Genomic DNA, 22,282 nt, shown 5'->3' on the forward strand with positions numbered 1-22,282 from the left:
GGGTGGTTTCGGATCGGGTCACTTTCGGGTAAACAAAGTTCAGGTCATGTTCGCGTTGGGTCGGGTCAATTCGGATTTCGGGTCAAAGTCAAGAATTGCAATTTGGATCAATTTAGAATCTTGAGTCAATCTTTTTAGGTCAAGTCAATTAAATCGGATTGATTTTGCCAGGTTTATGTATAACATACCTACACACGTTAAGATTCTTCGTCACATATTCGTATGGTGTTACGGGCTTACGGCCTATGGGCGTTACGGTTATACGGTACTTACCAAAGCAATCCGTGATCAGGAGCGTCTAACACCCCGTGCAACCACGGGCGGAGGAACCGGGCCTCTGATTTTGGACACCGAATTTATAAGCCTTTTTGATTAAATTCAATACAAAAAACGAAGTATAATACCCTTGTGCATTCATATTTGGGGCCTCATTTTTTCTCTGTGCACCGGGCCTCCATTTGTTTTAAGACGCCCCTGTCCGTGATAACACACTTTTTACAGTGTCAGGTCATTTTTGCGAGAAATTACACACGTCAAAAAAAATAATACGGAGTAATAATTTGCCTGGTTTCTACCACATGATAACTTTCGGACTTTGAATTCCGATCAAGCCTGTTTTATATTTCTGAGCCTTTATAAGTGGTCCAAAAATGAAAGACAATTAGTAAATCAAGCTACAAAAATGTGAAAGTTGTGCAAAAAATCAAACATTTGTTTGGTTATGTACGGAGTACTACAAAGTAACGAAATTTATGAGTAATGTATAGAGTAACAAAATTATCCACCACAAAATGAGATATTATAGAGTTGATCAATTATCAAAATTCAAAAATTCAAATTTATGAAAAAAATTAAAAAAAAAACACTCTCTTAGATCCAACTAGATTTTGTGCCCGTGCGTTGCACGGTTTATAAATAATGTTTTATTTTTAACTGAAGTGGTAGAATATGTAAGTTCTTGAATGTGAGAACGGTAAATTTGCTATCTTAAAGTAACTAATGACTTTGAAAATAAGTGTAGTCGGCGTTGTGAATTAATTTAAGTTTAGTCTCTCTAATTTCAATTAGTCTTTTGTACGATTGTGTTATATACTGCTCCGTATTATACGGTCTTCATTGGCATATTATAAAATCTTTAATCTTTATTGTCATCTATACAAATCAATATGCATCGGTCTTTCATAAAAACCGATGTCCATTTAACTTCACCTTCAATAGACATCAGACAATACAATATCTGATGTATACATATTTCCCCAAAATCAATTTAAAATCTCACCCAATCCATTAATTTTTTATCGCTCAAACTCTCCATCCCTATTCCCTCATCTCTATTCCCATCACCATTCTTCCTTTACTTAGATCTCGATACCTGAATAGGCCAATCAGCTCATGGCGTTGATTTCTTTCAAACGGTCTCAATTAGTAAACAACCTGGTTTACATGATTTCTAGGGTTTTAGATCCCAAAATACGCCACAATTATCTATCATTATTTCAAATGTGTTGCATTTTTGTTATGTTCATTGATTTTTTTAATTTTGATTGTTATATATGATTTACAGGTTTCACCATCCCTATCTTCTTTTTTGATTAATTTTGAATTAATTCGTTTAAATTATTTTAGAGGTATTTACATTATCAGTGGTAGTATGATTGTTGTTGCTATCCAAGCTCCTAGAATAACTCCAAGAATCCAATAGGTCTTGCTTAAGATGGATATCTGTCTTAGGTATAAAACGATTCAAATACCATCCCACCCGACGGATATGCCAAACCGAAATAACGGTCTTTTCATGTTTCATTCTAATTAGAAATTATGCCAATAATCTTATCATGTTTCATTCTACCCCTCAATGTATCAATTTCATATAGGTTCTATACTCCTATGGCTTGTTGGTCACCATGAGAGGTCATACATTGCGATACGGTCATATTTATAGAAATGTATCATCTCACCTTGTGACACCGTCTTACCCTATCGTCTTTATTATAGTTATACTCATAACATGGTAGTGATTACCACTTCTTCTTTAGAAGAAGTTCTAGTTCAAGGGGCTGCGGCCTGTAAGGTCCAATATAAACACAAACACGAAAAAGTAATTAGAACATAATCGAGTTTTACTGCATAACTATCTAAGCATATCATTTGATAGATAAAGGATTTACACTGAAATACTCAAATGTTTGAAAATAATTGTCTTTCATCTTATTTCATGTCCAGTTGATAGTGAGTTTCATTTGGATTTCATCTTATTTCAAATCCAAATACAATCATATCCTTAACACAACCCTTGTATTGTACTCTTTTAATTACAATAATAACAAAGCATTAAAAAGTTATGAGTAATAGACCTAAAGCAAATGTATAAGATGTCCTGCGAGAAGCCTGTCGAGCAGAAGAGGATGGAGCAGACATACGGAGTGCAAAGCCATCAACTTCAGTAGGTTGCGACAAAGTCGCAGTCGAACCCTGCACACGCTCCTCTTGAGAGATTGCCTGTAACACAAAAAAAACTATTATAAGTGATCATAAAACAATTTCAAACGAAAAGACCTATTAGATCATAGAAATAAACCAATTTGGCAAGATAAGAAAAAAAAAATACAATCGCATTAATAATACATAATACATCTTTAATACACATGAAAAATTTGGCTGTGAAAGAGATGGAGATGAGAGAAGTTGTATATATATACATAATACGTAATAGTTATCTATTCATAAAGATAGAGTTTGTTTTAACTTAGGAGATTTAAAACTCAAACTTATATTATTATTTTATTTATTACACATATTTTTTATCACAAAGCTAAGATAGAATTTGTTAGTATTGGAGATTTAAAACTCAAACTTATATTATTATTTTATTATATAAGTTAATTGGATAAATAGAAAATTAATTAAGTGTTTTAGTAAATTTGGAGTCTCTCAAAATGTCTGAAAAAAGCCTCTTTTATATATATATATTGATTGATTACTCATAAGGTATCAAACAATGTTATCATGTAAATGCAACAATAAATTCTACTATACTAATTGCAATAAACTATTTCTTGTTTAAAACGGTTATATTCGTATGAAACTTTAAACGTAACGGTCAAATATAATAGATGATGCAGAAGCAAAATACCTAGAACCTAACAAAAAAACCTCCTCCAATCTATCCAAAATGAATGTTATTTGACCCGTTTTAATCTTAAAACACATATATTCGCCTTAAGATAAACTAGCTGGTTTATAACTTGACATTAACTTCTTCATTTACACATATATTCGCCTTAAGTACTATTAATAATTATTCGTGTTAGATCTTGTTTGTGTAAATCCTAGAAATAAATTTTTATAAGTATCATAAGTATGCATCAAGCTATGGTAGAGGTAATAGGTTCGATTCTTCTTACATTGAAGTTTAGTTAGCTTGTTTTTTTTTGTTATTTGGGCTTAGCCCATGTTCTCCATAGCTATTTAATCCATCCAAAAACTATTAGAAAGAGGATTTGAACTCTAGACCTCTAGCTAATATACCAACAACTTAACCATTGAACCACTTGTACTTCTTGTTTATTTATGGAGTAGAATATAATATATCCTATAACTAGTGATGTTATCGTCAATTACTACAATGTAAATTTAATGAAATCTATAGCATTTTGGAGAAAAAAAATCAATATTAACATAATCGAACCAACTAATTCACCCTTTTTTGTTTAATTTCTACGACATTAGGAGAAATTTTTTTCTAAGTATTAAAATGTTTTTACGATAAAAATAATGTAATAATTTTTTTTTTTTACGGTGCCCCCCTTACACAAAATTCCTGGATCCGCCCCTGATCTCATGCTTGAAAAGCAAAGTCTTTACTTGTGAATTGTGACAAATCGAAATATTTGTATAACAAATAACTTAATCAAGAATTAATCTATACATGTGAATTTAAAATGTATAAATTTCCTAATTAATGAATAATTATACATTCTTCAAACTAAAATCTAATGCACATACCACATAATAAATCATTATTTACAAAATTTTTAAAATGTTCTAGTAACATGATAACTATATATGTAACTGCTGTTTAAAGAGTCGAGTAACATGATAACCACAAATGTAACTGTTGTTTAAAAAGATTGAGTACCCGAAGACCCGATTCCACCGCCCGTGGCTGCATGTGGCTTAGATGCCCCTGGCAAATAGTAACTCAAGCTACAAGAATGTGAAAGCTGTGCAAAAAAAATCAAATATCTACAAGAATGTGAAAGTTGTGCAAAAAAAATCAAATATTTGTATGGTTATGTGTTGTTGTTTGTTATGTACGGAGTACTACAAAGTAACAAATTTATGATGACTAATAAATGTATAGATTAACATTTAACAAAATTATCAACCACAAAATGAGATAATATAGAGTTGATCGATTATTAAAAATAAAAATTCAATTTCACAAAAAAAAAAGAAAAAAAAAGAAAACAGAAAAAAAAGAAAACAGTTTCTAGGGGCGGACGCAGGAATTCATCAAAAGGGGGGCACAAAATTTTTTTCCAATACATTATTTTTTATTTTAAGCCGCATTTTTTATTACGTATTTTTTTCCTCCCAAAAAATAGAAAAATAACTAATTTTAATAATTTTTTAGTTTAAAAATTTGTATTTTATTTTGAACTTTCTTCTAAAATATTTAAATTTGAAATAAATGTACTTTGTAATTAATAATGAATAATATCTCCTATGATAAGATATAGTATATTCTAATATTTAAAAAAACACTAAACATAAGTGGTTCAATGGTAGAGAACATGGTATGTAACCTCGAGGTTAAGGGTGCCCACCCGGGCCCCCTCCTAGATCCGCCCATGGTTTCTTAGCTAGGTCTGATTACTCATATTAAGTTCATGGTGGGCACGTGCCCACCGGGGCCCCTCCTAAATCCGCCCATGGTTTCTTAGCTAGGTCTGATTACTCATATTAAGTTTGACATTTAACGTTCAACTTACATAATTTAAATCTAAGATATATGGATCATAAAATAATGTACTTATCATGTAAATGCAACAACAAATTCTACTATACTAATTTGTGATAAGCAATTTTTTTGTTTAAAACAAATATATACGTATTAAACTTTAGATAGCTCAAATATGATTGATGGTGTAAAAGCAAGATACCTAGAGAGTAGAATTCCTCCAATCTATCCAAAAGGAGTCTTTTTTAATCTGTTTTGATCTTAAGACAGATATAATCGCCTTAAAAAAGACTAGTTGATTGCGATAGTTTAACATTAACTTCTTTATTTACACAAACAAGATCTAACACGAATAATTATTAATAGTACTTGATAGTTCTAACTTTACACAATTCAAAATGTTGTCTTGCATAAATGTGCATATAAACAAAGAATGATCTTGAGGTAGCTTGCTACAAACATAATTCCCAAAGTGCTCAATTTCACATTGCATGGCATTGTATCAATCTCATGCTTGAAAAGCAAAGTCTTAACTTGTGAATTGTGACAAATCGAAATATTTGTATAACAAATAACTTAATCAAGAATTAATCTATACATGTGAATTTAAAATGTATAAATTTCCTAATTAACTAATAATTATACATTCTTCAAACTAAAATCTAATGCACATACCACATAATAAACCATTATTTACAAATTTTTTAAAATGTTCTAGTAACATGATAACTACATATGTAACTGCTGTTTAAAGAGTCGAGTAACATGATAACGACAAATGTAACTCCTGTTTAAAGAGATTGAGTAACATGATAACCACAAACATAACTTCATATTGTTTAAAGAGATTGAGAGTACCTAACAACTTGCACGCGACATAATAATAATCCAGCTTTCTCTCAATTTGCCAAGTTATTGCCCACCACAATAACAAAAATAAAAATATTACAAATCATAAAAATCTAGAAATAACTTTCTCAAATCAAAATGTGGATTGGTGGAGTGGCAATGCTCAAAATAAAGTAATTGGCTTAATAGGGAAGTTCGTTGGAAGTTAGTGAAGATATAGAGCATTTTAAGGGAACCCCAACAGAATATGCTACAAGAATCTATGTTATGCTTCTTTTTCACAAACTTGATTAATTTAGTAATTAGAATCATGTGGCATTTACCTATTCATCGATCAAATCCAGTTCTAGTGCTAGTGCTATGCATTTGTTTGTTGGTGGCCATGGCTTTTTAGATGGACCTAATTATTTGTTTTGAGTGGATTGTTTATTGTTTATTCACATTTGTCAAAATGATCATATCCATTCATTACTGCTAGACTTGGTAAATGGGTCAACTCGATTGAAATCGGGTCAAATCGGATAATCACCTCGGTATATATAATTAGGATGAAATATGTTCCACTTTTGTGTCTCATTTTGTGTATCCCATTGCTTCTTTTAATGACTCATAATCACTTTGGGACGCAAAAATGTGAGAGTATGAGAGATGATCTCAAGTACTCCCTCCTAGTCGGTGTTTTCTTCCCCTGTGGGCACAAGATTTTAGGAGACAATTAAAGAATGAATAAAGGAAGACGGTGGGGTTTGTGAATTGGAGAGGGAAATGAATAATTATGAATTAAATAAGGAATTGTGAGTAAGGTGATCTTTGGTGATAGGAGAGAGGGCCAGAGGAATGAATAAAATAAGAGTAAAAGTTAGGTGGGGTTTGGTGATAGAAGAAAGGGATGAATAAAATAAGAGTAAAAGTTTCCAAAATAAGAAAGCGGAAGAAAACCTGAATAATCCTTTTAAGGAAATAGGGAAAAAATAGTGAATATGAGAGAGTACTTATCTGCAAACCATTTTGAATCCATTTTTTTTACTTTTAATACTATTTTAATTTAAACTGTAATTGATCTCTTAATAAGTTAGTAAAAACCGTTTCATGAAAGACATACTTCCTCCATTCAACTCACTCTACCATATGTCCATATTACCATTTTCATCCATTCAATTCCACTCTATCACTTTCCAAAAAAAGCATGAAAAATTAACCTTTTATCCTTATTACAATATTTTATTTACATACTTTGCCACTACTTGACCCACTAAAATAATCAACGCTCATTTGTATTTCTATTATTTAATAAAGCATCTTTCACAAACCCATTTGTACTTCTATTAATTGTTTATTACAAAGTATCTCCATAATATTTGTGCATTTTGCAATCTGGTAGAGTGGAGTTGAATGTAGGAAGTACTGTTTTATTATTTTGATTTTTCTAAGTCGAAGTTTCAAACTTGACAACTAATATATCGAACAATACTAAAAATTGTATTATTATTACAATAATAATAATAATAATAATAAAGTAAGAAAAGTTTTTTGATTAAAATAGTACTCCCTTCATACCAATCCAAAGGTAACATTGACTTTTTCACACTTGTCGAGACACGTTTTGCAACGTGAATATCTGTAGTTACACATTATTAAAAATTATAAAAAAATAATATTCTTATAGCATTCATGACGATAAATCAAACAAGATCTCACATGAATATATTTTGTCTTATAGATTAAGAATAATATCGAAAATTCCCGACGACCATAAATAGTGCCATTTTGGTCGATGTTACCTTTGAATTGGTATAGAGGGAGTATCATTTTGCACATTTTAAAAAGGCATGCAAAAAAATCGAGTAAAGTAAAATACAAGGACCTAAACTTTGCATAAAACTAACTATGAGGACCTAAAATATTACAATTGGTCTCCCTTGTGACGGGTTACCATTTGTGGCGGATATTTTGTGAGATAAAATGGTAACAAAATGGGTTAGTGGAGAAAGGGGACCACATGAATAGTGTTGCAGAGAGAGAAAAAGTGGGTACTTTGTGAGGTAAAATGGTATCCGTCACTCTTGAGTGATGGATAGGTGCCGTCACAAACAAGAATTTGTGAAAATATTAATAGAGAGTTTTAAGGACCCCAAATTAATCTTTCCGTCAAATTTAACGTGGGTCTCTAGCAATTGCATAGTTGTTGCTGCATCACTTGCATTGTTGTTACTTGTCCTCGTCTGTTTACCCATGATACAAGTAATGAGAATTCTTTTTAAAACTCTTTCATTGACTTTTTCGAGTAAGTCTTCAAAGAAACAGTTTCTAAATAAATTTATTGAGAGAGTATTTTATATTTTTAAGAAAAATGATACTAAAGGTAATAAAATAGGTATAAATTAAAATTAAAGATAAAATAGGTACATTTATTATGTAAATAGGTACAAAATTACTATGTTACGATCAACAATAAAAGGGTTACGTAAAGCAAATAAATAGGTACAAAAGATTAGTCTCTTAATAACTTAAGGAGAGACCGTCTCTCCTATATTTTAGTGTTATCAAATATGGTCAGGTAAAATCCAAATTTCATTCTTTTTCATTCTTTTGTAGGTGTTCTAATTATAATTCCCTATAAAAAAAGGTGTTCTAATTATAATATCCTATTGTTTTTATTTCATATAAAGATTATTGAACATAAATATAACGTAAAAGGAAACTGAAAAAATAAAGGAGGAGTCAATAAGTAAGAAGTAAGATGAAGAGGGAAGGGACATAAGTAGTATTGTAGTTAGGGATGAAAAAAATACACGATACGATTTTATTATATATATAAGATACAGTGTACGTTTCATTTATATGAATTTCCTATTCTATAACTTTCCATATATACAATACGGTATTCATCAAATTCGAATCGGAGACGTATTGACAATATTTAAAGACGATGGGTACAAATACTAAAAAAGTGAGATCTTAAAATCGAATATTTGATACGGTTTTCAAGACCGTATTAATATCCGGTTTTGCTCACTCCTAATGTCCTAAGTGTAGTATTGTGTATTAGTATGATTTTTATTTTTAATTATCTGGAATTGTCTCAATTTTTTTTAACAATGACTGGTGGCGGATTTTACTAACAAAAATATACTCAAAACGGTAATGATGCAACTATAAATAATACGTCAAAACAGAATAAATGACATTTCCTGGAAATGAATGAATTTAAAAAATTAAAAGCAAATTCTCATTTAAGACGGGTATATTCATCTCAAATTTAAGAGGGTCAAAATGTCAAATATACCCATGTGAGATGAATAGATAAAGGTAAAATTCATAGGGAAAAGCAAAATATTTGTCCTATATACTTATGTGATATAATATTTGACCCATTTAATATTAAGACGATGAATACATCCATTTAAGGAAGACTTGTTAAATATTGAAGACAAATAAGCTTAAATAAACATAAAAGATCAAAAAAAGTAAAAAAGAATAAAAAATAAAAGATCAATTACGAAGGAAAAAAAAAAGTGAAAATAAAGACAGCCATGCAAATGCAACTATGCAATAATGAAGTGCTACAAACTGGACTGGAGAGTAGAAACCTCCGTCAAATTTAACGGAAATAGAATTTGGGGTCCTTAAAGCTTCCTATTAATACTTTAGGTCCTCATAGTTAGTTTTATGCAAATTTTAGGTCCTTGTTCTTTACTTTACTCCAAAAAAATCTCATAAGTGAGTGTAACACTCATTACGGATTGTATATGATCTTACTAGATACTCCCTCCATTCAACTCCACTTTACAAATTTGCTTTTTACACGGGTATAAAGGAGCTGATTAAAAAAACTACAAAAAGTACATAGAGAAAGCAAATAGAGAGGTTAAAAATATTAAAAAAAAATATAAAGGTGGGGTTTTATGGTGGATTAGTGTGGAGGATGGATGACATTTTTTTGTAAATATAGATTTTCGATAAGGATAGAATGATCATTTTCTTAGCCAAATAAGGAAACATGTAAAGTGGAGTTGAATGGAGGGAGTAGTATATTCTGTAATCCGTATTTTATAGTTTATACGAAACTATCAATCTTGTGGAACCAAAATCCGACATACGGAAAATTCATTTGGTATCCTGAGTTTTGACACAAATTCTCATTGTTGACTGACATATCCGTCTACAATAAGTGACAAGTCGAATTCCTCTCACAAAAAAGTAAGTGGGAAGACAAGTGGGAAACCATGTACCCTCCCATTTGCCCCTTTATGAGAGTGATCCGACCCGTCACTCATTATAGACGGATATGCCCCGTCTCCAATGAGACAAACTCTATTACTAATGCCTTGGGTACAAATGTACAATACGGGTTGGATGAGTTTGACCAAGTATATGTAGTACTGTAGCAGTATACAGTAGTAGACTAGTACTAGCACACAGTAAGTATATACGGAGCAATGAGTATAAAAGGGCGCGAGTATGTAGCTACAAAAACTCGTACACTTCCATAACCTCTTCACAGACCTCCACCTCGCCATTTTTCCAATTTCTCTTTCCATCACACTTCTTCGTCTTACTCTCACTATCTTCCAACCTCTTCTTTCTCTCTTCTCCCCCCTCTTTTATTTTTCTTCTTAATTAAATCTTTCCATTTTTAATTATTTCATCCTTTTTTATTCCCTCCAACATTTACCATATTTGATCACTAATCACATTTACAATTAATCTTCTACAACTTCATTCTTCGTATCAATCATTCTTCAGGTTTCTTCTTCTTCTTTTTTTCGCCGCTTTTATTTGATTTTATGATTTAGTTTTACTATAATTTCAATTTCATTTCCGTTAATCTTGTCGTAATTCGAGTCTTCAATGACAATTTCTCATTAATTTCGATTAGCTATTATTTTTTGTTTTTTTTTTCTATGAAGCGAGTATATGATGAGAATAATTAGGGATTAGAAATGTCATAACTAAAAATTAGAAATTAAAATTACATTTATTTCCATATTTGTTTCTAATTAGAGGTGTGTGACGTAGAATTGCGGATTTTTGTATGAGTCGGTCTCACAGTATAAAATAAGTGGTTACTTTTGATAGTGGCATTACAAAGTGTCACAATGTGGGCTTGTTTCATGTCACTATACTGATATGGAGTACGAAGTAATTTTTGGAATATTTGTTATGCACATGATGTTTATTTAGGTTATAAAGATGGTTGCTTTCGGAAAGAAGTTGATTGCTACTCAAATCCAAGAATGGCAGGGGTATGTATGCTCTTTTTTTTTTTCTTTTACTGTAATTAATTTTCGGGTGTTTTTTCGTTTTTAATTCGACTAGAATGATCGTTTAGGGTGACCCTAACGCCACTCGATAATGTACACTGTCACTCAAAAAACACTAGAAAAATTAAGCTATTAAAATGATGTTAATCATGTGAAGAGTGTGAGAAGAGTATATTTCCTTTCGGCGTTATCATTCCTCATTGTGTACTTTGCATCCCTTATAAAGGGGAAAAAAAAACTAGTGTTTTTTGTCCATTGCTTTTTTATGCTCTTTGTGTGCTATCGACAACAACATTACCCCTGTGTCTCGAGAGGAGACTCCGACAAATTGTGGGGTAGGGGTAGGGGTAGGGGTAGGGGTAGGATATACACAACCTTACCCTTGTGTAGTTGTGTTAGTTAGGCGGAGAGACTATTTCTGGATGACCCGAAATGAAAGTTGCATCAAGAATCCCCTAATTGACTGGTACAGTAAAAGAGACCCACCAATTTAGGGCACAAAATCTCATTGAAGACGGCACGTATCCGTCACTTTGGAGTGACGGATACCATTTTCTCTCACAAATGACCCAAATAGAGGAGAGAGGGAAGCACATGGGAGTGCCCCCACCTTGTTCCCCCTATCCGTTTTGTGAGTGACATTACCCGTCAGTTGCTCCGACCCGTCTTCAGCAAGACTAACTGAATTTACGGAGGCATTTTGCTTTATGTGCTATCTATGAAATTGAGTACTAGTTCTCAATCGAAATTGGAAGCTCACATGCAATATTTAAATATTGTTTAATTTGTCCAAGTTAAATACGGAGTATAATGATAGTGGGACGATGAAGAGCATGTAGGAGAAATTTACTATTGTAGAAGTGGAACTGTTTTTTCTGCTCTCCATGATAGGAGAAACTCTTGTGAACAGAGATGATAATTAAGATCTACTCTTAATTAGAAATCCCCCAGCAAGTTTAGTAGATGATACACCATACATTATGCTCCAAAGCGTAAAGAACAACAGAACCGAGGTTTCTTTGTCTGAACGGTTCAAATAGTATCGGAGTAATAATGACGACTAGCAGTATTCCGTTAAAAAAACAATTAGAAGTGATTAGGCAAAGGAAACCTTGGCAGTTCTGAACAAAACAGCATCTCACTTTCTGGTCTGATGTGTGATTTTTGCTTTGTATGAGTATATGGATGCAAGTTTACAGACTAAAATGATCAAATTGAGCACAGGGTTCTTATACAGTTTACATCAGGTAACACTATAACAGGTTGCAGTAAATGGGTTACGCTGAATGCTAATGAAGTTTATGTGTCCTTGATTTCTTCAGATACTATATCAATTACAAGTTGCTAAAGAAGAAGGTCAATCAATATACTCGACAAATAGAGAATGGGTCAGAACATCGCCTTGTGTTAAAGGATTTCTCAATTATGCTGGACAATCAGGTATGGCATGTACACATGAACTCCACTGCCAGTGTACACTTTAATCCTATGTTACTCCGACACTTTACTTAACTGGCGTGTCAGACACGTGTCGGTGTCCGACACGACACGACACTTCGACACTTCAATTTAGACCACAAAACAGGAAAATTCACCCCAAATAGCCGTGTCGGCGTGTCTGAGTAACACAGCTTTAATCAATATATTGATGAATTGTCTAAAAATGTTGTCGAAAATTAAGGGACAGATCTAAAATTTAACAAATTATCTTTCGTCTCGTCTCTTTGAATCTTGAATTGTTTAGTACTTGGAGCAGTGTCGTACTTTTGTCTGCATTAAAATTCCCGTTGTAATGAAGCAAGAGTGTGCCTCTCTCTTTTTAATGTTAAATGCTTCTTTTTGAGAGCAATGAGTTTAGCAGACTACCTGTTACCTCTTATTCACAGAACAAACGTGATGTCGTTTTACACGCATGATGCTGTTAGCTAATTAATATATATGGAAGCTTCAGCCTTGTTTTCTTATTCCATTCATGTTATTCATGTTACATAGCGGTTTGGCTTGTGTATTACTACAATCCTAGTGTATAATTATCTGTTTATTCTTGTAGGCGAAAGATGAGACATGCTTAACTCTATTCTATTTTCCTAATGTGCAAACAGCTTGAAAAGATTGTCTTGTTCATATTAGAGCAACAAGGGTTACTTGCAAAAAGGCTGTCTCATCTCAGGGAACAGCAGGACACTTCTATGTTGCAGGGAAGCATTCTCGATGTGTCTGAAGTAAGAGAAGCATACCGAGAAGCGGGTCAAGAGCTTTTGAGGCTTCTCTTCTTTGTTGAAATGAATGCTATAGGTTTGCGGAAGATTCTGAAAAAATTTGATAAACGCTTAGGCTATAGGTTCGCAGACTATTATGTCAAAACTCGTGCTAACCATCCTTATTCACAGCTACAGCAAATTTTCAAGCATGTGGTAAAATTTTTTATCCCACTATTAAGCATTTAGTACACTTGTTGGAGTATATCACTTATTCTTGTAGCTAATTTGAGTATTTACTATTTAGTACACTTGGGGACTTGGGGTGCTTAAATCAATTTATTGTATGAACAATTGGTTCTTGTGCTTTCTTATATGATGTCTGATAATGAGATTGCTAACCACCTTTCTGTCGAATAAACAGGGTTTTGGGGCCGTTGTGGGAACCATATCCCGCAATCTTTTGGATCTACAAGAAAAGCAGGGAAGCTATTTATCAATATATGATCAACCTGTTTTTCCTCTTCAGGTCTAACATCATATCTGAATATCCCACTCTCTCTATTTGTTTCCAGTGCTATTCCTAGCCTTTTTTTGGAACACTAATATTTAGGAATTACCATTAAAGTAAAAAAATCTGCTTGCATACACATGGCTGCATAGTGTAAGCCAGAAGTGATTCTCTATGAAACAAACTGATGTTGGTGGCTTGGTGCATTGCCAAACTAAAAGGACTCTACCGTCTTTTATAAGACACCTACAACTAACTATCTGCTATGGTACATAGTGTGTTTTCAACGTGATTCCTAATGCGTGCCATGAGATACAAGTATCCAGCTTATCAAAATATGCAGCCTTGAACCACGTTTTGCTAGAGCGAGGTCTTAGATATCGAGTCACAAATCATTTTTTAGTCCAAATTTCTTAAGCCTCTAGGTTCAGATTTGTTGTATCAGGAAAATTGTCAATTAAAGAAGACTATGTCTTACCATCGAGAAACTAGGTTTTTATTTTGAAAATAGTCTTATTTTGGCACATGACAGAAGGTTTCTGTAGACCAATATCACAGCTCTCGTGATTTACATCCTTAGTTTCGGGTTTGTTCCTTAATGATATAAATCGTTCTCTTCATCCTCTATCTACTGTCACCACCGCCTTTCACTTTCCTTGGAGTTTTGTCCATCAATCTTAGGGAGCCTTAAAAGAAACTTCATATTACCTTTATTGACCTCTAATAGTTTTCACGAATGAAAATGCTCTGCAGGATCCTGTGGTAAAGTCCATCAAAGCAGCCACAGACAGGCTGACTAACTCAACAAATTTCCTCAACTTCATTGGGAAACATGCAATGATAATGCAAGAAGATTTGCCAAGTCCATCTGTTGATGATACTGGCGAAGAGGGATTTGATCTAGTGTCACTTTTGTTGAACCTAATGAATACATTCCTCTATATGGTCAATAGTTATATTATTGTCCCCACAGCGGATAATTATTCGATAAGCCTTGGTGCTGCAGCAACAGTTTGTGGGGTAGTGATTGGATCAATGGCGGTTGCACAGATATTCTCATCAATCTACTTTAGTGCATGGTCAAACAAATCGTATTTGAAGCCGCTTATATTCAGCAGTGTGGTTCTTCTTATCGGAAATGTGCTGTATGCACTAGCTTTTGATCTCAACTCCATATCAATACTTCTCATTGGGCGCCTCTGTTGCGGGTAAGTGGTACTCCGTAACACATAGTATTGGATGCCTCATGCTGTAAACAGGCTTAGGGAGAGAAAGGAGTGAGATGAATGCAAATGTTATGGTTAACTCACTCTAACTACAACAATATTATCCCAGTACCTCAATGGTTACTCATAATAAAAATTGTGTCGTAAATGCATCGACACTTAATACTTCAAGTTACATGAAGCATACATATTTTATTTACATTTACCATTGTTTGGATGGCGGGATTGGGAGGGTAAAGGGGGGTGGGGGAGAGAAAGGGAGGGACAACTTCCTTTGCTTGGTTAGCAAAATGGAGCTGGAGAGATTTGGAGGAGAAGAAATATATATCCCTTCATTTCCCTTCTATATGGTAAATTAAATTTCTCCAACTTAGGAAAGATTTGGAGGGAGAACTCCCTTGCTCCATTCTCCCTCCCCTCCCCTTCCCTTCCCTCCTCTATTTGGTGCTTATTGCTCGCCTCGATCTTGTGGCATGCTATTCCAAACACACCCTAGCGCATATCTTATAATATTGTTTCACGCCTAAGAAACTGTTTTCATTGTTCCAGGCTGGGTTCTGCTAGAGCTGTTAATAGACGCTACATCAGTGACTGTGTACCACCAAAAATGAGAATGAAGGCATCTGCGGGTTTTGTTACTGCCAGTGCTCTTGGAATGGCTTGTGGCCCAGCTCTTGCTTGTTTATTTCAAACTAAATTTAAAATGTTCAGACTAACTTTCAATGACGAAACATTGCCAGGATGGTTTATGGCGGTGGCATGGCTTCTTTACCTAGTATGGCTGTGCATTTCATTTAAAGAACCACCCAAGCCTGAACGCGATGTTTCTTCTCAAGGAACTAACCGCCGTAAGAGCTTGCATCCCTTTTCTCAATTTAAGTCTGATGCACATGTTTGTTTGCTAAAAGCCTAAAAGTCTCATTCTCAAGGACAACCAGTAGTGGAGGGAGGCCGCCTCTACCCTCTTTTGGATTGCCTGTGATGTTGAAGTTGCATGTCTGTATGTTTCTTTTTGGGGTAAATTGTGTCACTTTTCTCAAAGAACCATCTTCTTATACATTATCATACTAATATTCAACATATCCTTATAACTCCTTCGTGAAATTCTCCCTGCGTACATCATTACATGTCAAACTCCTTTGTTAATTTGATCATAAGCTAAAGCGGTTATGCATTGCTGATGGCTGATGCTTGTTTAATTAACAGCCGGCATTCAAAAAAAAAAAAATGTAGCTTTGTTCAGAGAAATGTTCGTCTTATCATGTTTCAGCTCCCTGTGACCTATGCTTGTGATTGGTCATTTGTAATATTGTTAATTTGTTATCATAGCCTTTTCCATAGCTACGTCTTGTTTCTTTTAATAGCTGGTTATGGCTTCACAGATACACAGTTGCGGATCTCGCTTTGGTTTGTTTCAAAAATATTTCATTGTACTGTTGTCTTTCTTGACAGGAAGCATCACACATGATGCGATAGAGAATGGTTGCAAGCAGCCATTGCTAATAAGCTCACAGGATAAACAACGTGATAATGATGACGATGAAGGTGAAGAGTTTGATGGAAATGAAGACGATTGTGAAGATCATAAACCCGCAAACTCAATTAGTGCAGCTTATAGACTGCTAACACCATCTGTCAAGGTCTGTACTAGTATTTTCTTATTCTTCAATATTGCCTTCTTACAGTCTCTAGAATTCGTAGTTCCCATTAAATACGATTCTTCGAAGTTATCAGTGAGACCAACCTATTAAACATATGATTATGTGAGGAATACAAGATAATTTAGGTTAGTCTCACATATCAAACTGTCTCATATAGGATTCCCTGCAGAGTTTGCCTGAGTCACTTTGCATCTCTGCACATTGGACTATTGGAGAAACCCACAGACTAAAGCATCTGATAATTCACAGATGGGTTCATCTCCTGATTTCTTATGCTTTAGAAAAGCTGTTTTAGGAAGAAACAATGAATGAGCCTTAAGAATTTCACACAAGAGCCCGTGTTTCTTAGCCGATGAGGATTTGTATAAGACAGTCTGATCATAAGGTATTGATCAGACTTGTGTCTGTGAGATCTCAAGATTAAATCATTAAATGTTAAGGTTATAAGAAAAATATGTGAGGTTTAAACTTAGTTTGCGGTTATAAAATTTGAGATAACTCCCATTTATTCTAAAACCTTACAAATTAAGACTAGGAAGTTGTATGCGTCAACGCATATTTGCGACATCAGCTGATAGACTGATAGAGTTCTCTTTTATCTATTATCAGGCACAGCTACTAATTTATTTCATGCTCAAGTACGCAATGGAAATATTGTTGTCAGAGTCAAGTGTTATCACAGCATACTACTTTCTATGGTCTACCCGTAGCGTGGCTCTTTTCCTTGCTTGTCTCGGTCTAACTGTTCTTCCGATCAATGTGCTGGTTGGAAGCTACATCAGCAATATATTTGAAGAGAGGTAATCCCTAATTACACCCAATTTGCTTCATTTTTCTTGTAATCGCTATGGAACTATCTTCCACACGATAAATTTGTCTATTGTCTTATTGATATAGATGAAGCTTAGTTTTGTCCCATGATTCTAGAGGATCATATTTATGAGCTTTTGATTTAGCTGTCTTGTTTGGTCACCCCATTTAATGCAGGCAAGTTCTGTTGACATCGCAAATACTAGTCTGCATAGGCATTGTCCTAAGCTTCAATGTTGGAGTAAAATATTCAGTTCCACAGTATGTCACCTCAGCAATTATCACTTTTGTATCGGCTGAAGTACTTGAAGGTAATTCTTCTCTCTGTACACTCTTGGTTAAAGAAACAGTGTGCTCATGTTCATATTTCCTCCACAAGCAGCACACATAATAGAAACCCTAACAAGAAAAGGATGTAATGGTAGTTAATCTCGGTTTGAGACTTGATTTCGTAATTGGTCATCACGACCTCATCTTGACAGTTGCGTTATAAACTCGGCCAATATTGCCTCAAAATGTGTTCAGTTGGTTACAGTAACCTTCAAAACCTTCATAACTTGGTACGCACTATCGCAGGCTAGATTTAATACTATGTTGACATAGTATGATCTACATAAGAAACTAGAAAGGCGTGGAATAATGGAATTCTTAATAATTTTATGGAAGCAAGCTTATTTTTTTGGTTTCGTGTAGTTGCAGTAGTCTAACTTGCTGAATTATATATATATGAATGGAAGGCCCAAAAAAAATTGTTTACATGTCCTGTTGAAAAGTTCTTGTTATTTTCTGAAATCATAGTTCTGAATTTTTCTGACATCAAATCTGCACAAAATGCGCAATTTAATTTGTCTTTTTTTGGTCTCGGGACTCCATGTAGTGATACATTGATGTATGCAGGTGTTAACCTATCACTTCTATCTCGAGTCATGTCATCAAGGCTTTCAAGGGGCACATACAACGGTGGATTGCTTTCCACGGAAGCAGGGACGTTAGCTCGAGTAGTTGCAGACAGCACAATAACTCTAGCCGGGTATTGGGGAGAAAGCAAGCTTTTGAATACTACATTACTCCCCTCTCTTCTGATATGTATTGGCTCAATTGTCGCAACTTGCTTCACTTATAACTCTATGTATTGATGATGGCTTCTCAATCTCCTTATATGGGGAAACTGTATAGCTTAAAACAACAAATGTGTTTCTGGCTCATTGTTGAGTGATAATGAAAGTTCCATCAAAATTGAGCTGTCAGTTTTTTTGTCCGATGGCAGAGCCGAGGATTCTACTGGAGGTAATTCATGAAAAATAGCATGGATCACGCGTCAAAGTGGAAATTTGAAAGCGGTGAAATCTCAAAGGTTTCGAGTTCAGCATCTCCCTGAACATTTTGTTTCCGTTTTTTTTTTTCATCCGCGTTCTCTGAATTTACCCCCAACCAAATGTTTTAACTGTCTTGTTACCTGTAAGCACTGAACTGCATATTTCTCTGTTAAATGACAACTCTAAAACAAGAAATGTATCTTGTAATCGCCTTAATGAGATAAACAGTATAATCTTACAGAACTCGGTTTTATTTCACCGACAAATCAGTGATTAACAAAGAACCAAACATGCTAAATGAAAGTGTTTAATCACTTAAATTACCTATCTCAAACATACTGGTCATGGTTCAAAATCTCGGTATCGGTCATAGTCGCGGTAGCGGTAATCAGTCGTAAATCCGTCTGTCGAGGGGCCGATATCTCGTATTGGTAGAGTGAAAAAAACCGATAGAACTTGGCTGATCTGATACGACACAACTCGGACGAGATTTTGAACCATGATACTGAGTACTGTAAAAAGAAGCTGATTAATCACATTTAATTACATAACTAAAACCATAAACTTTCCAAGAACATATGTAAGCAATTCTGGTTGGATCTCTCAAGATCTGTTTCAGTTAAGAATTCTGGTATTTCAAATCTTAATTACTCAGAAAATAAAAAAGTTCCACATTCTTCAATCTGAAATCTCAAAATCTATGAATTTCAGGTTTATTGAAGAATAAAAAGGGATAAAGTTTGGATCTTTATTATAGTGATTTGTTGAAGAAGACATAAAATGGCATCTGCAGAAGAGGAAATAGCAGAAGGATCAGTGAAGAACATAGTAGATCAAGAAACTCTGAAATGGGTATTTGTAGGTGGTAAAGGAGGTGTTGGAAAAACAACATGTAGTTCTATTTTGGCAATACTTTTAGCAAATGTTAGGCCTTCTGTTCTTATTATTTCCACTGATCCTGCTCATAATCTTAGTGACGCTTTTCAACAGCGTTTCGCTAAGACTCCTACCCTTGTTAATGGTTTCACTAATCTCTTTGCCATGGTAACCTTCTTCATTTTTTGTGATTTTCTATTTCCGATGGAGCCAAAGACTCTTTTACGTCGTTTTAATGTTTTGTTATTGTTATTGTTGTCAAGTATTCCCTGTGGTGAATGTAGGGGGGTTAACATGGGTGATCACCCCTTCTGAAAATGGAAAATATTCGGTTTTTAGCTAAAAATTTTGATCTGTTTTTTTCTGGTATACTTTACTCTATTAGTAGCCCCCACCCCCAAAAAATTGCTGCCCCCTAATGAAAAATTCTGGCTCCGTCACTGAGTACTCCGTATGCATGTGATATAGGTAACTGAGAGTAGGTTAAGTGAAAAGGTTGTGTCTTTGATAAATTAGAGAGTTTTTCAGTCTTATGGACTCGGTATGTGATATGGGTAACTTTTCATAGTAAATTATTTCCTTTTTAGTTTTTAGATTTATTTTTCGGTTTGTTTGTGAAAAGGATATTGGATAATAAGTTTGAATGCAAAAAAAGGTTGAGGCTTTGATAAATTATAGAGAGATTAAATGTTTGAGGTTAAATTTTGTATGTTTTGGTTGGTGAATTCAGGGTAAGAAGTATGTCATTTTGTCCCTCTACAGTTCTTTGAACCTGAATCATGTAGTGTTCTACGAACTTGAACTCGTTAATTGAATACTGAATCATGCAACACTGATCTTGTATGAATTCTAATGAAAATGTCGTCAACACGTGTTTGCCTGCAGGAGGTGGATGCGTCTGTTGAAAATGAAGATATGGGAGACGGGCAAGACAATTTTGTATCTGAGCTGGCAAATGCAATCCCTGGTATTGATGAAGCCATGAGTTTTGCTGAGATGCTTAAGTAAGAGATACTAGACTGAATGAATTAGGGTTTCTTCTTTTACTCTTTGGTGTAGGCTGTATCTCTGTGTGTGCGCGCGCATGTGTGTTTCAAATGAAGTTTCCTTCAGCAAGGATGCATTGCATTGCATTGCATTTTAACCTGCTTCATAGTTTCCTTCAGTACATAACTTGCAGCATTGATTTGAAAGCTTGAAATCTGTGTTTCTATTTGTACAGATTGGTTCAGTCGATGGATTATTCTGTGATAGTGTTCGATACAGCTCCTACTGGACATACACTCCGGCTTCTGCAATTCCCTTCCACATTGGAAAAGGGACTAACAAAAATGATGGCACTGAAGAATAAATTTGGAGGTTTATTAAGCCAGGTATGCTTATTCTTCATGCATCAAATCTAATAAATTTGTTACGAAGTCCGACTGTTCTGGTTTTAGAATGCTCCTGGTTCATTCTTCCTTTCTGAAGTTCTGATTACCCCATGAGCTTTTAATTTTTTTTTTGACCGCCTTCGTTTATACATTCTTGTTGATGGTTGTCAATATTCGTCCCAGATGACTCGTATGTTTGGTGTGGAAGATGAGTTTGGCGAAGATGCAATTCTTGGCCGGCTTGAAGGCATGAAAGGTGTAATTGAGCAAGTTAATCAGCAGTTCAGGGATCCGGCAAGTCCCCTTCTTGTTCTTCTTCATTCGAATCTTGCATTTGCATTCCGGAATTCCTTTCTCTTGTGGATATATATGCAAATGAAACCCTAATTGCATGCTCTTAAGGCTGGTGGATGTTGGTATTGCAGGACTTGACAACATTCATTTGTGTTTGCATTCCGGAATTCCTTTCTCTTTATGAAACAGAAAGATTAGTTCAAGAACTTGCTAAATTCGACATTGATACTCATAATATCATAATTAACCAAGTTTTGTTTGATGATGAAGGTACTTCCTCGTTCCCATATGTTTAATTTTGTCGAAAAGTGAGCCTCTTTTCCTGAACTGATACCTGACTGTTGTTTGTTGATGCTTATTGGTTTTAGTTGTCGATTCTAAGCTGCTTAAGGCAAGAATGCGGATGCAAGAAAGGTACATTGATCAGTTTTACACGTTGTACGAGGACTTCAACATCTCTAAACTTCCATTGATGCCGGAAGAGGTAGGCGCTTTAGTGAGAATTGTATGAGATGGTCGATTACATGAAAAGAGATGGTAATCTATTTTTCTGTTTCATAGGTTACCGGGCTTCAAGCATTGAAGTCATTTTCTCGGCATTTCCTTACGCCGTATAAATGTGCGATTATAAAAGGATCAGAGGAGGAGTTAGAGATGAGGATAACTGAACTAAACCTGCAGTTGAAAGATGCAGAAAACGAGCTAGATAAACTACGAAAAGGCAAGGAAAAGGCGTAATCACACCCTGGTGACCATATCGCCCACAAATTCAGTTTCTTCGTCTTGCGTTTGTTCATTTTTGTAGCCTTATTTTTCCCTTTTTCATGGACGATCACGAGCCAATACGGTTTTGTCATGGTTATCTAAATAGGAAAACTAGACTATGCTTCAGCATGCTCAATATTTCTTTGTTTAATAGTAATTGTTCTTGTTTCTTCCCT

At 34.4% G+C, this 22,282-nt stretch overlaps 2 protein-coding genes and 1 long non-coding RNA gene across 3 annotated transcripts; 2 read left to right on the forward strand and 1 right to left on the reverse strand.

Moving 5' to 3' along the window:
* Positions 1–2,191: 2,191 nt before the first annotated feature.
* On the reverse strand, positions 2,192–6,100 carry LOC141607345 (uncharacterized). Its single transcript, XR_012526906.1, has 3 exons — positions 5,822–6,100; positions 4,139–4,223; positions 2,192–2,499 (listed from the first exon to the last, which is right to left on the reverse strand). It is a non-coding gene; the product is annotated as an uncharacterized LOC141607345 (long non-coding RNA).
* Positions 6,101–10,291: 4,191 nt separating this feature from the next.
* On the forward strand, positions 10,292–18,729 carry LOC141605151 (SPX domain-containing membrane protein At4g22990-like). The gene is made up of 11 exons (XM_074423815.1): positions 10,292–10,558; positions 10,997–11,058; positions 12,399–12,516; positions 13,179–13,490; positions 13,699–13,803; positions 14,539–14,993; positions 15,561–15,859; positions 16,464–16,651; positions 17,282–17,472; positions 17,660–17,793; positions 18,380–18,729. The coding sequence occupies exons 2-11, from the start codon at positions 11,006–11,008 to the stop codon at positions 18,616–18,618; spliced, it is 2,094 nt and encodes a 697-aa protein (XP_074279916.1). The 5' UTR covers positions 10,292–10,558; positions 10,997–11,005; the 3' UTR covers positions 18,619–18,729.
* A 23-nt stretch (positions 18,730–18,752) lies between these two features.
* Positions 18,753–22,209, forward strand: LOC141605153 (ATPase GET3A-like). Its single transcript, XM_074423816.1, has 8 exons — positions 18,753–18,836; positions 19,510–19,842; positions 20,560–20,678; positions 20,897–21,047; positions 21,231–21,341; positions 21,473–21,611; positions 21,710–21,825; positions 21,903–22,209. Exons 2-8 carry the CDS (start codon positions 19,579–19,581, stop codon positions 22,077–22,079), a joined length of 1,077 nt encoding a protein of 358 aa, XP_074279917.1. The 5' UTR covers positions 18,753–18,836; positions 19,510–19,578; the 3' UTR covers positions 22,080–22,209.
* The last annotated feature ends 73 nt before the right edge of the window (positions 22,210–22,282 follow it).

The sequence above is a fragment of the Silene latifolia genome, chromosome 10 (genome assembly GCF_048544455.1).
Source record: "Silene latifolia isolate original U9 population chromosome 10, ASM4854445v1, whole genome shotgun sequence".
NCBI lineage: Eukaryota > Viridiplantae > Streptophyta > Magnoliopsida > Caryophyllales > Caryophyllaceae > Silene > Silene latifolia.